The following is a 14,620-nucleotide window of genomic DNA, read 5'->3' on the forward strand; positions in this document are numbered from 1 at the left end:
AAATTTGCATTTGGATTCATTTTGTGCAAGAATGTGGCACTATGCAGCTGTACGAGAGTCACACTCTTTGTGTTTTAGTCTGTAGCTCATTCGTGGCATTCATTGTTTATCTGTCAAACTATGACCTCACCATTTTTCTGCAGAACTGAATGGGGACAAATAAGGAAGCAACTTGCCAGCGATGGCCTTTGCGTGGGTTTGGGGTAATAAGTATTTCCTACTAAATCAAAAAGAAAGCGATGTGGTTGCACCTGTTGCCTTCAGAGAGAAAGGCTGCCTCGCAACAGTTACAAGGTAAAATGTTGCCTGTTAACCCATCCGTCAGGCTGAACCAGTCTGAAAGGATAACTATGAGGTGAACGTCAGATACCTGGAAATATTGTTCAAACCTCACACACCTCTAGGAGAGGTGGAGGGAGAAACCAGCAGAAACCAAACATCCAATGCAGTATTGTCTAAAAAAAATGTCTAGTAAAATTATTTAGACATTTTTGTGACACTATAGCCACAACCCTAATAGTGCTTTAAAGGATTTTGAGTGAGAAATCAACACAAAGTGCATCAATGAAACGAAAGGAAAATTACACGTCATGCATTTGTATTAAGCTTCCGTCTTTCACTGTAATTACATTTGCAAGTCTGTACATCTCTACCAGCTTTGCACAACATGGGACTGAATCTTTTGCTTAATCTTCTTTTCAAAACAGATCAAGCTCAGTCAGATTTGAGGGAGCGCCTCTTTGAACATCCAGTTTTAAGTGATTGATTTACGTCTGGGCTTTGAGTCAATCTAATACTTTTTATTAGTTCTCTGGTCATGTGTTTACTGGTGACCTCTTAGTGGAGGTCAACCTCTTCCCAGCGCAGTCTTGTGCAGCATCAGTTTAATGACCTGCATTAAACTCAATCCGTTTTACCATCAGTGCTGACCAGATTGTCTGTCACTATTGTTTGCTGTATTTCCTATATGGCTCCAGGGAACCCTCTACATGGGACATCTCATAACTTGTAGTGTGCAGGACAAACCCCTTTCGGACAAGAGTTGAAAATTTGCATCGAACTGGTTGTGACTCAAGGTGGAAGATGTAAATCACAGACGCTAACTCAGAACCTTATGTTTCCTTTTCCGAGGATCCCAATAGGAGTTTTGTCACCACCTAGTGGCTGGAATGTGAACTAGTTAACAGTTGAGCATTTTTTTTTTCCTTGATGAATAAAGGTGATACCTGTACCTGGGAGTGTGAAGCAAAGAGATTATTCAAAAATAATTTCTAATCGTTTTTTTAATTGCAATGGAATAGCAGCCTCTGCGATTGTGCAGGAAAGGGACTTTTTTGAAGAAGGTCGTGGGTTTGAATCCGTACCTGGGGTCTTTCTACATGGAGTTTGCATGTTCTCCCCCTGCTTATGTGACATACTCCACAGGTCCAAAACACATTAATAAATCACTCTAAATTGCCTTAAGAAAGGACTGTGTATGGCTGCTTGTTCTGTGTGTCTCTATCTTGTTCTCTACTGGCTGTGCAGAGTGTCCTGGGTGCAAGAATGACCCCTAAAAAGATAGTCCAGCCCTCCATGCAGCCCTGCACCGCTAGACATGAATACACACTTTGAATGGATGAATGTTTACAGTATGTGCCTAATGTGATTAATTCGCATCATACCTAATGATGCGAATTGGGTGCATCATTCTGTAGGTGCGTCATTCAAATGAACAATAAATATCTATTGTTAATCTAAATTGATATTAAGTCAGGCACTAAGGAGCAAATGATTATCATCTCAACAGATTCTCCCACCTGTGAATCTCAATCCGTCTGTCGGTTTGGGTGTAAATCTGAATATCAGTCTGAAAAAAGTTAAATACAAAAGGAATTCCAAACTTTTCAGAATCTTAAGTGCAAGAAAATGCATATTAAAAACCTTCTTCCAATTCACAATGATGTGCCCATTTGTGTTGATCTTTTCCATAAACACCCCATGAACTCCATTGAAGAGTTGTGCATAATGTGAAAAAGTCAGAATGACATGAAACGTATTTGCATTGCTGTGGAGACTGAAGGGATTGGGCGACAACAGGGTGTCTCACACTGCGAAGCCATGTGTCAGCTGCACTGAATGTCTGGAATCTGAGAACAATGTCAGCAGGAAGGAGTGGAGGAGTTTCAGGAGTGCGATCAAACTCACCCAAGGGGAGGGACTGGTGACGAAACACAAGCTCACCGGCAGCACTTCAGGTCTTACACACAGAGCAGCACAGCAGGTGAGGAGGAATGCTGTGAGTCTTTTTTACTTGTCATTTGGACTTGCGGATGTTTCTGCTCCTCAGTTTATGGAGACGGAGCTGCTGGAGATTGTAAAATGTGGTTAATGTTTTTCCTTCATCTGAAGAGGAACCGTGGAGACTGAGATATCTGACGCCCTCTGGACAGATTGTAAAATTCCCCTAAGTGAAGACATCAATATGGATGACTGACCCTGGACATTTATTGACAGCCTGGATGTAGCATGACCTTTTGCGAACAGGAAGACCAGATTTTCTCTACAGGATGGGAATGATTTGAAGGGACAGTGAAGGCATCATCTGGAATCATGTCGAACTCCCAGGAGCAGAGTCTGAATGAGAATGTGGTTTTCCTGCCGGTGGACGAGTCCTCGCCTCAGTTCCTCCACTCTGAGCGAGAGCGCGAAGCCGTGGAGAGGCTCCTCGACAGCGGACCCGAGGCCTTCTACGGCTCCATCGGCCCGGAGCTTTCAAGCTACTTCTTATCTCCTGAAGAGGTGAGTCGGATAAGCAGCTGGGCTCAGAACTATCACTTCCACGAGCCGCTGCTGGGAGACCAGAACGGAGTCGATAGGAGCGTTGACTCGGAGAAGATCTGCTCCACCTACAACCCCTACCAATGGGACGTCCCGGTCCCCAACCTGGAGCTAGGCTGGCCTGAGATACCCGCCGGGGGTCCGAAGAACAGCGTCACGGTCCACTCCAGCCATCCTGCTGAGGGAGACCTGCAAATCAGAGAGGTCATCAGGCGACACTTACAAGCAGCCAAAACGGTACGTGAATGTTATTCTGAAAACAAAGCATCATGGGAGTAAATATGGTTCAGTTAGGGTTAATTTTTTACTATTTAACCCCTAAACTGTCATAATGACTCTGGTGTCAACATGTAAGCGTTTTGAGGGTGACAGTTAAAGCTGCAAACTTTTACAAAATGTTTTTTACATATTTGTTGAAAGTGTTGCTATGTTTTGGCAGTATACTATGAGACAGATAATCTGTGAAAAGATCAAACTCCTCCAAGTCCTCCATGAGCTACTATAGCTGTCTGAAGAAACAGACTGCTGTAAGTCAAAAACAACCAAACAGAGTCAGGAGGATGGTCTTAGCACTGTCAATCAACTTTGTGTACACGCTGCCAAATAATCTAATAGCGGAGAAACAACTTACTGTTATAGAAAAACTGTTTATCATTGGTGGCTATGCTAGCTAGCCTTACCATAGTGATGAACTAGCTGTAGCATAGCAGAGGGAAAGATTGAGGGTGTGAGCAGTGCGCGTACGAGAGTGATTAACAGCACTAAGACCCTCCTCCTTGTTCTGATTTCTGCAGATGGCAGTAAGACCACATGGGGAAGAAGGTAGAGGAGCTCAGTGTTCTCACAGATTGTCTCATATTATGCTGCATAAAGATAGTTTTAACAAATATGTAAAAATACTGCAGCTTTAAAGATGAGAGAAAACGCTAAACTTTAAACTAAAACTTTCCAAAATGATTTTATCTAAATTTCTTTTCACATGATGAAAGCTGAAGTTTCCATTTTTAGATACGTTTTAACTCAACCAAAGTGCGTTTGCATTAATTCACGGAGCTTAAATTGAAGTCATGTTTGCATGGCGCATGAAAATTAGACAAAATAAATGCAGCAAGTTCCATGCATTTCATCTAAAAGACAGAAAGAAATCTACAAAAGTAAAGTAAATCCAAAGATTGTATAAAAAGGAAAGTTTTACATCTTCTAACCTCTCACCCCAAAACACAAAGGAAACAAACATTCCCACAGTGAGAAGCATTTTTTTTAAATAGTAGCTAAACTCACTAAGAAGCATCTGACGCCGACATTTAACCCTTTCGTGCATATCCTTTTCTTGTGCTTCTGTGGATTTTTAAGTTATAAATGTACACAGAGCACTGAAGTGGACACTAATAAAATACACTATCAACTACTGGCTATCAGCTGCAAATGCAAGAAATTAGTTTTGTTAAATCAAATATGGCCGACAGACAAAAAAGTATGCCGACTGACCCGGTCCCTCCTTCTAGTGTAGACGACTCTTGCAGGTAAAAAAAATATTTTTTTTAATCATCAGATAAAGAACAATACTGCTGATGTATTTTTCAAACAACTTTGTATTTGGAGAAAATTACAATTGATCACCTAAAAACAATTAAATAAAAAAATGTCCTACCTTTTTTATGCCTTAAGAAATAATAATAATAATTAAAAAAATTAGAAAAACATCCTGACAAAAGGATCCTAATTCGTGCATGAAAGGGTTAATATCAACAGGGAGGGAGTGTGTTGTGGTTTCTGAAACCCTGCTGTGTGTTTTGCAGGTAATCGCCGTGGTGACGGACCAGCTGACAGACAACGCGATAATCTTTGACTTGCACACGGCCGCCTCCCGAGGTGTGCCCGTCTACATCATCCTGAACCAAAGGTCTCTGCAGCAGAACTTCACCCTGAATAGGCTCAGGCATCCCGTGAGTCAACACCGAACACATGGCCATTGTTGTTCGATACGCGAACTTCACGGCGCAATGAAAGCCGCGCCGGACACAGCCCATTTATTGCATGTGTGTGTGACTCGTTGCGTATATGGGCACGCTTATACTGGGAATGTAAAATGTTGATTTAACCGCGCGTGGTTTAGCTGGTTGCACTGCATTCATTTCTGTCTCTGTTTCTTTGGAGTGATGAAAATATGGTCTGATAAAATGAAAAGGATAATCTTCGCTGCTGATGGTGGCTGGACCTGCAGTCTAAGGTGATGAGAGTGTTTTCCGACCTACTCAAAGGGACGTGATTTTTAGAGTACATAAAGTACACATACAGCGCTTTGCCAAGGTTGAACTTCTGCAAGATATTTGATTTAAATTTGACACGAAAAGCCAACAAAAAGGTAAAAAACAAAAATAAAAAAGTGCAATTCAAGGTTTAGTTTTGCAAATAATAATCAGAAAATTGTGACGTGAATTCGTAGTCAGCCATCTTTACGCTGATACTTTGAAATAAAATCTGGGTTAGCCAATTTCGCCATCTGGATTTAGGTCTTTGACTTTGACTAGGCCATTCTAAGGCATGAAAACACTTTTTTCTAAGCCATTCTCCTGTAGCTTTCGTATGTTGGTTTCCTGCTGGAAGATGATCCTGAACCCTACATTCGGTTTTTTACAGTTTTCCAACACAATGGTGTCCAAGCAATTACCACGTAGGACAGAGTCAGGGGTATCAAACTCCAGTCCTGGAGGGCCAGTGTCCTGCAACTTTTAGACGTGCCTCTGCTGCACCACACCTGAATAAAATAATTAGGTCATTAGCAAGGCTCTGGAAAACTTATCTACACAAGAAGGAGGTAATTAAGCCATTCCATTCCAGTGTTTGGCACCTGTGGCACATCTAATCTCTGCAGGACAGTGGCACTTGAGGACTGGAGTTTGACATCTGTGAGCAAGTTGAAACACTATTGGGACACAAAAATGGTCCTGAAGTTGTCTACTTACTAAAAATACAGAAATAATTGTATTGTTAAACTCTTTACTGCTTCTGTTCTCGACAAATAAACTACACATGTGATATTTAAATATGATATTGTTAAGATTTTGGTCACTTTTTCACATAAAAGTGACCAAAACCAAGTTCTGCCTTTTATACATGTGACATGTTAGATATAAAACCTGACTGTGGTTTTACAAATGAAGCTTCCTCAACTCATTTACATATTCTTAGTAATAGTCTGGACTTCCTAATGACTAAACATCTATTGATGCGTTAAGTTTCTCTTTCTCATATCCTGTTTAACTTCACAGTCTGGTTCCTGCATTTGTCTTGTTTTGGATCAGTGGATATTCTTTCATTTTTCTTGACTTACTCTGAACTTTCTGGTTTGTCTGATTCTTTAAATAAGTCATTGAAGTAGCAGGTCTAAACACATGCAGGTGTGAAACGATGTTACGGTTGAAGAAAAACAGACAGAATTAAAAGTCCATACAGGCAAACAAACATAATACTAAATTTAATTTAATCATCATGCTCCTATTTCTACTCACTAATTTTTGCACACAGTAGTTTAAAGACACTTTTCAATCTCAGACTAAATGGAGTTACGCCATAACTATTCATATCCCTGGCAGATTTAGATGTAAATTTATTTCACCAACATGTTTTTTCTGCATATAGATAATATTCGTATTTTGGAGAATCTATCCAGGGCTTCATTATGTTTCCGTAAATTTTCTTGTCTCGTTTTGAATTAGTTTGTAATCATTTAGTATATGTAATATAATTCATTTGTTGGCTTTTTTAGCACATTAACATGGTTTTAATTACACATTTTTGATAATTAATGTGTCGGTAAGTAATATATTTCATTAAACTGAGATAAGGGGTAGGATTAGATAAGTGTAAAGTAGTGTAAGCTAATTGTTTTGTTCTTGGTTACACATATTTCCTCTGATTGCTTGTTTTCCTGTTTGAAATAAATAACTAAAAGATTAGCATGAATCTCATCACTAGAGATAAATAACCAAAATGAACAAAACAAAACTGTTCAGCAATTACTAAAAAAAGCTTAGATTTTTTTTTTTCTTTAGTTTTGAGAAGAGCTGAAATATTTTTTTACGTTAACATTTTTTAATAAAAGAGGTACTTGGTAAGTGTTTTCCCCATTTAGAATATTTAATTATCTTCAGAGATGCTTCCTTCAAACTTCCCAGCCTGCCTGAACCGAATGATCCACATTTTTCCGTCTGCTTTCAGCCAGAGATGCTCTGCTGGCGGGTGTGCTGCGTGTCGTGTTTCCTCTCCTCTTGTCAACACAACGTTGTTCTGCTGGATTAAAGTCGGCTCAGCCTTTTATTTTTATTTTTTCATTTACGTTTTCGGTTTGCTCTTCTTCAGAAACGTTTCAGCCGAGTGCTTTGCATTGTTTCCAAGCTTAGATCTTCCTCTTCTGTACTGTCAGGAATTTAATCCTTCTTGTCGGCTTGTAATGTTTTATGATCAAAAACATTCAGGTTCAGAGAGACGAATGTAACCCACTTCAGTTTCAAGTCAGTTTATTTATACGTCATTTTACATCACATCATTTGATCATTTAATAACAGAAAAACATTAAAATAACATAAATTTTGAAATATGTTGTGGCTTTTTTAAATTAATAACTCAATAGGCATTTTTTTAATGATTTCCACAGAAAACAATTTGATGTGGCAGACAAAAAGCTGTTAATTTGTTCCAATGATACATAAAATCTAATTGATGCTAATTATCAAACAGAGCAATCAAGTTCAGCTTGTTCAAATTGGCTAAAGAAACATTAGACGACTGCTTAAGTTGTGTTGCTGAGTTTCCAGGAATCCCTCATGCTGAGCCTGCATGAGGTGACAGTGGAGAGGAAAAACTCTCCATTAGCAGGAAGAACCAGGACGACAGACCTCCTACAGAGCAATACTCAGTTTCTTTCAGCTTCAGTTTGACTTTATTTTATTTTTTTCTCTCTGTCAGTACATGCGGGTTCGGGTTCTTGGAGGGAAAACGTTTTGCTCCAGGACTGGGAAGATGGTGGTTGGCGAAATTAAAGACAATTTCATCCTAGTGGATTTAGAGGTAGCGATTCATGGCAACTACAGGTGAACAAAAATGTCATTTTCAAAGCATTTTACACTTTTTTTTTTGTAAGTCAACTAACCGGATATTTCTTGTGTTTTGCCTTCAGCCTCACCTGGACAGGCGCTCATCTTCACCGGCAGCTCGTCACAGTCCTGAGGGGACCGGTTATCGACTCGTTTGACCGAGAGTTCAGGATCCTTTTTGCCGACTCGGTCCCGGTTCCCGACACTTGGGGAGTCACAGCCGGCCCCCAAGTTTACAACCACTACCAGACCAAAGACTTCTCACACCTCCGGCTCTTAAAGCAGCTCTCTGCTGAGTCCGAGATCACAAACCCTCCTTCTCCGCCCGCTGACGTCTTTCTGGACTGGGAGGCGATGGGCGTTCTGCAGAGAGACAGCAGCCGGCCTGCGTCTCTTCTGGGTCTACATGAGGAAAACATAGTTGAGAAAACGTCACAGCTGGACATAAATAAGGACGGCCCCACTGAGGAAAGATTAACCCACAATGAGCACCTGGTGTGGCGCAGGAGAAGGTATGGTAGCTGGATGATCTCTCTTTCTCCTTGAAGACAAGAGAACACAGGTCAACATCGATATAACTTACATTTCTATTAGAGGTGCACCAATAAATCAGTCCTGATTTCCTTCATTTTGGAAGACCTGTGATCAGACAATACTTCCATGTGAAGCCGATGTTATCTAACAGTCTTATCTTCCTCTGTAAAAGTCTAAAAATCTTCTCTTTTTCTCTGCCGTGAGAGAAGTTCGTCCCACCAGGTCATGTCTGCAGGTTTCCAGTTAACAATAATCACCCCACTGTAACCAAATGAGCAACTTTCTAGCAACATTTCAGACAAAAATATCAGTATTGGATATGGGTCACAATTAGTATCGGTATGTTATGCTTTTTAAAGATTGGCCAGAAAACTACACCCCTAATTTTATCTTTTGACTTTCTTAATCACATAATCCACGACAACAGATGCATGTTTTTTGCTGGTTCTGAAATCTTCTTGCATTCAACAGGATGAATGAAAATACATCCCCGCTCACAACCGGAGTGACAGATAACTCAAAAACTATCAAGTGAGTCTTTTATTGGCATTAACAGACATGGGAAAAATATTTTGGCACCTCCGATTAAACCTTAAAAGTAATGCTGAAACTGTTCATCTCCACTGCGTTTTTCTATATTCTGCCACTCTAAAAGCACAAACTTTATTAGGACTTTGCATGATAGACCAACACAAAGAATAATGTACAGTTGTGAAAAGATGATATTAAAAACGCTTCACAAAGATGAATCTTAAAAGTGCGGCATGTCTTTAAATTCAGCTCACCCTGAGTCAGTACTTTGTAGAATCACTTTTTGATGCAATTATACCTACAAGTCTTTGTAAATCTATGTCAGGGGTCTACAACCTGTGGTTCCGGAGCCACAAGTGGCTCTTTGGACTTTCCACAATGGCCCTACAGAACTCTAACTAAACATTTTAAAGAACCAAGTGAAGTTTTTAAACATAAATACATTAACAAATGAATATTCTAGTAGTTTTTTCCAAGGAATAATTGCATTGGACATCAACAACAGAGTGACACTAAGTTATATTCTTCTTATTATTCATAATAGTTTTAATCTTTAGATAAATTTTTCCTGTCATTAGGTTGGAAACTATATTTTTAACTTAGTTACATCAACATCCCATCATACACTGTAAAACATTTGAAGGTGGCTTAGCTTGAAAATGAAATTCCACCTGCTGTTTTTAAAATGCAATTTAAGTCAACAAGAGTTAATTGGTTTTAAGAAATGAAAATTCATGAAGTTGATTTAACAAGAGACAAATTGTCTAAACATTGTATAAGTTCATTAATCTTTAATTGATAGTTTTAACTTAATGCTGAAATTTAAACCAAACAATTATTTCACAATATGGAAGAAAAAAAACTGTCCTCACCTAAAGAGACACATTTCTCTATTATTTTACTCACAATATAGAGTTAAAATAACAACTTATTTTACTTTAGAATAATTTCAATTCTTGTTTCAAATTGCATGAACAAAATGTCTGATCTGATAATTAATTTTATTAAACATCACAATAAATTCTGCTAGAAACACTTAGTGTGAACAGAACATTATTCTCCAACTTTAAAATAAACATTTGCCTTAATAACACAGGAGTCAGATGAATGTAACAAACCTCCATCTCAGGATACAAAAACAAAACGCTAAGCATTCTGGGAAATAGTTCCCACTCCTGTGTTTATGTTTCAGTTTTTTAAGTGCTAACCTAAAAACTCTAGTTTATTAAACTCTTGCAGGTTTGACAGAATTAATAAAAAGTTAACACAACTTACCACTGTAAGTTTATCTTCCACAAACTCATTTTTAGGTTCAAAAGTAAAACTCACTAAATTAAAGAGTAGAAGACAGTAGACAAAACTAAATGCAGCTCAAATGTTTTACTGTGTAGAAGAAAATACTCTTACTTTCTCCGGTAACTCTTTCTTTCAATAAAATCTGTTTTTTTTTTTTTCAATAAAAAAACTTATTGAACTTTAACAAAAACCAGCTGTGTGTCTGGTGAATTTTTGGTTAAGTTGGGCTCTCTAAAAGATTTCCCTCAAGTATGAGTGCATGTATTGTTTGTTCTGCAGGTGTAAACGCTGGACAGATGGATATTCTGCTCAGTCAAGTGTCTAAACTAAGATTAGAGCCACATGTTTCAGTTTTTGAAACTAAGCCCCCCACATGACCAGGCATTTCACAGATTTGAACTCTCAGAATGTTCCCAGGCCTTTGGGAAAAGAAACAGAGCCACGGCATTTTTTACGGGAATCCTGCTGGAGTATTTGTGTGGAAAGTTTAATGTTGTTTTCCTCTTCCAGTTCAGCAAATCCTACATGTTTATTTTTTTTAATGGTAGGACAGAAAAAGCTTTGTTTCAGCATAATTCCCCAACAGCTTACTGACATTAGTGCACAAATGGTTGCCACGGAGACCTGGTGATGCCAAAATGCATCTATGTGCAGCAGTTTTCTAGAGGCGTGCCAATATATATTTCAATGTCTGTATTTGTCATTATACTAATCAAGAACTTTACCACTTGTTTCATCCAAAAACCTGACTGAGAATTGTTTTTATCTCTGCAGCAGCAATGCAGAAGTACTGTCAACAAACTCACTGGCTACTGAGGGAATAAAAAGGTAAAATCATAAATATACCAAACTCCTTGCACAATAAAATGTAGCTCAGCTAAAAAAATAAAAATCTGTTTTCCCTGCAGGCCTGAGTTTCTAATGGAGAGGAGCGTCACCAGGGAGCTTTCTGCAGAGAAACAGCCAAATAAACCTGAGCGGACTGTAACTAGAATCGATGTTCCTCCAGAAACAACAAATAAGTTTCAATACAAGAGACGATCAGTTGCTCTGATGGAGAGTTTTGAAGAAGAGGATAGCAAAACAGACGATGTCAGTTCGAGAGAGCACAGCTCGACTTCCAGGGTGAGTCTCTGATCCTCTAATGCAAAGTATTTGGTAACACTGATCAAATTATCAATCATTTAATATTTAAAAATGATATACTCAGATGGACAAAAAGAGGAAATTTTGGTATTTTAAGGATGAAAATGACAATAATTAATGTAAGTAAAAAAAATATTTAGGTAAAAGAACATTTTTCCAAATCAAATCAGTTTCTTTCAATAAAAACACTTATGAAACTTTAACAAAAACCAGGTGTTTGTCTGGTGAATTTTTGGTTAAAACATGTTTGTTCTTCATTCAGTGGGTAGAAAATTTAAATTACTCGAGTATAGCGTAGTAAAAATACTCCTAAAAGTACATTTTTCCAAAAAGGTTACTCAAGTAAATGTAACTAGTTACTGCCAACTCTGCTTGAATGCTGACTCTGTTCTGCTTTCCTCAGGAGAAAAAACCTTTAATCCTGAAGGTGCCGCACCGGGGCAACTTCAGCTCTGTGAGCGACATCATGAAGAGGCTGAAGCAGGGAACGCCGGCGATGCTGAGGAAAGGAATGAACTCCACCATGTCAGACCGGACCCAGTCCATGATGGACCTGAGCGAGAACAATCACAGCGACAGGGAGGCCCCAGTGCCTCGCTTCCTGAGCAACGTGAGAGATTTATCTACAGATACTCCCCATGCTTTCTGCAGCTGATGGAGAGAACAGAACAGTCTGTTATTTGTTGCTGTACGAGCAGAATTGATCAAATCATTTTCAAGCCATAAATAACCTTAAAATCCATATAATAATAAAATAGGCTCTAAAAACACACAGTCTTATGAAACAAGTTTGATTACTAAGCTATCAGATGTTGGTTAGTTGTGACAAAAAATAATGTCTTGTTTTGAGTGTAAAAGGAATGATCATTTTAAAATTAATAATCCTTTGCATATGTTTTACTTTTTCATGTTTGTTCTCCCAAAATGCCACCATTGTTTGGAGAACATGAAGAATATGTTACTTTGGGTTTGACCTTTAAATATTCAAAATAGGGAGTGCTAAATTGCACGTGCAATTAGTGAATGTGTTACAGGATTATAAAGATTGCATGCACAGATGAATACAGGTGCAAAAGTTGTACACACTGAGGATTTTGTGTGTGCTAAAAACAATCAACATGGAGAGTCAGAGAGCAGCGTGTCTATAACAGAAAAATGAAGTTGAAAGCCATAAAGTTACAATAATAACAATATTACATCAATAAAATAAGTATTTTAAAGTGTTACAATACAGCACAACATTTAAAGTTAATTATAATAAAAATAAACATTGGCTGGTGATATTTCTCATCTATTTTTTATTATTTTATTGTATAGCTTTTTAATGTTCCAGATATTCTGAAAAGCAATGCCTTTGTTGTCTTCATGCTGCTTTTCAACATCTCTAAATATAGATGCAAAAATATCACCTGCAATCTGGTTCAGGTTCACTAAACCTTATTTGTTCTGCATGCTAATGAAGGCAAAGGTGATAAATTGCATGTTTGCTCTGCAATCCTGGTTTGCACATGAAATCAAGTTTGCACCAAAAGAAACATGTGAACTAACAGATTTATCACCTTGAGACTAATATTTCTTTTCTTTTTCTGTTTATTCGTTTTCCAGCTCAACTCGGATCTAATGACGCCTGCATTAGCGCTGATGCAGAGGAGGAACGATGGAGTAAAAACCGCCCTAAATCGACCTCCAGCAAATTTTATGCCCACTGAGCGACCGCGCAGCTCCACCTTAAACTCCACCTTAAGCTCAGACTTTTACCTGAGAAAGCTGAAGTCAGACAAAGAAAAACCTGCAGTATGATGAAGGACAAGCAGAGACTTTACAGTGTTATTAGCTCCTGAAGCCGTGACACACAGAAGGCTTCATTGTGCAAAATAAACACCCAGACGCTTTATTTGCTTGAATGTTACTAAAGATAAATAAAATATTAATGCTGCTCAGGACAGTGTGTAGTTTTATTTTTGTTATTTGACAAAATTCAATGTATTTATTTTACTGTATTTAAAATTTTTTCCCTACGACTAAGTGACTTTAATGTGTCTTATGGGGATTTCATGTGATACATCAACAAATTATTGTATCGTTGTGAAGTGGAAAATAAATAAGAGATGAGTCTACCGTTTTCAACTTGCAATACATGAACATTTGGAATTTGAACATGACAAATATGCAAACATGCTGAATTAAATCCACTATATTGCCTCTTCTGGCTTCACACTGAGTTACAGTCTTGATCCATTCCTCATATGAATAAGTTAATAGGAGAACCTACTAACTACTCTGAGAAGGTGCTTAAGGGATCTCTATTTTGAGATTTTTCACTGTACCTCCAAAAGAATACGTTTATAAGATCAGACACTAATGTTGGACAAAAAGGTATGGCTCACAGTTTTATTCCTAAATCTTCCCAAAGGTTTCAGGTGGAGGATAAACCATAAACTCTTCCACACCAAACTTAACACTTCACACAATGCAGTCAGAAACGTACGCTCGCATTAAACTGAGGAGTAATTAGTAGGGAAAACATTTCCTAACTGGACTTACTGCACAGGTGGAAACCTATACTAGACATTCATGAGATTCTGAAGTTGTACCATTCTTCCACAAACATTTATAAAAGCAGTCTGTATGATGAGATATAGGATTTTATAGACCAGGTGCTTAAAACATCTGAATTTGAAAATTTGAAGGGATGAGTATTTGAAATGGATAAGAAAATAAATCTGATTTAAATCTGCAGGCAAAAATATATACTACCTCTGTTAAAGGCCCATGCAGGTCAAGCACACCCCACAAGTACTATAGGTTTGGAAATGTTCAGATTTTTTCAAACTGGCACAAATCTTGGAGGACAAAACTTTAAATGTTCTTTATGGTCAGTTGAAGGACAGTTTTGTTTATAAAGACTTCATAATTTATTTTATTTGTTGTTTCTATTGTTATGTTTATTTTTTGTATATTTTACATGTTTAAAACTTTAAATGTTTATCAAGATTGGGATATATTGTTTATCCTGCTGAGAAACAGATACAATCAAGGAGAGAAGTGTTATTTACTTCACTTGGGAGCAGTCAGGTCAGTTCTTTTCACTCAAATTATCTTTAAGTTTCATTTTCTTCTTCTTCTTGGGTTTTTAGCTGATATTCTGTCTCTACGCAATAAACTCGAACTAACGTAGAAAACACAGATTGTTAATT

At 38.0% G+C, this 14,620-nt stretch overlaps 1 protein-coding gene across 3 annotated transcripts; it reads left to right on the forward strand.

Moving 5' to 3' along the window:
* Window positions 1-22: 22 nt before the first annotated feature.
* Window positions 23-13,545, forward strand: fam83e (family with sequence similarity 83 member E). 3 transcript variants are annotated; one of them, XM_008408610.3, is made up of 10 exons: window positions 23-2,263; window positions 2,330-3,057; window positions 4,620-4,766; window positions 7,789-7,913; window positions 8,000-8,428; window positions 8,922-8,981; window positions 11,052-11,105; window positions 11,186-11,402; window positions 11,827-12,033; window positions 13,029-13,545. In XM_008408610.3, exons 2-10 carry the CDS (start codon window positions 2,593-2,595, stop codon window positions 13,221-13,223), a joined length of 1,899 nt encoding a protein of 632 aa, XP_008406832.1. In that variant the 5' UTR covers window positions 23-2,263; window positions 2,330-2,592; the 3' UTR covers window positions 13,224-13,545. The 3 variants fall into 3 exon arrangements, with proteins under 3 accessions (XP_008406832.1, XP_008406833.1, XP_008406834.1); XM_008408611.3 differs by having other exon boundaries at window positions 2,392-3,057; XM_008408612.3 differs by having other exon boundaries at window positions 23-3,057; window positions 11,186-11,406; window positions 11,830-12,033.
* Window positions 13,546-14,620: the final 1,075 nt, after the last annotated feature.

Source organism: Poecilia reticulata, chromosome 5 (genome assembly GCF_904066995.2).
Source record: "Poecilia reticulata chromosome 5, P_reticulata-male-v2, whole genome shotgun sequence".
Lineage (NCBI taxonomy): Eukaryota > Metazoa > Chordata > Actinopteri > Cyprinodontiformes > Poeciliidae > Poecilia > Poecilia reticulata.

Coding starts and splice junctions, on each gene's coding strand:
- fam83e (XM_008408610.3), top strand. CDS start 2,593: ATGTCGAACTCCCAGGAGCAGAGTCTGAATGAGAATGTGGTTTTCCTG. Junction 7,914..7,999: donor GCGATTCATGGCAACTACAG/GTGAACAAAAAT, acceptor TTTTGCCTTCAG/CCTCACCTGGACAGGCGCTC. Junction 8,982..11,051: donor GATAACTCAAAAACTATCAA/GTGAGTCTTTTA, acceptor TTATCTCTGCAG/CAGCAATGCAGAAGTACTGT.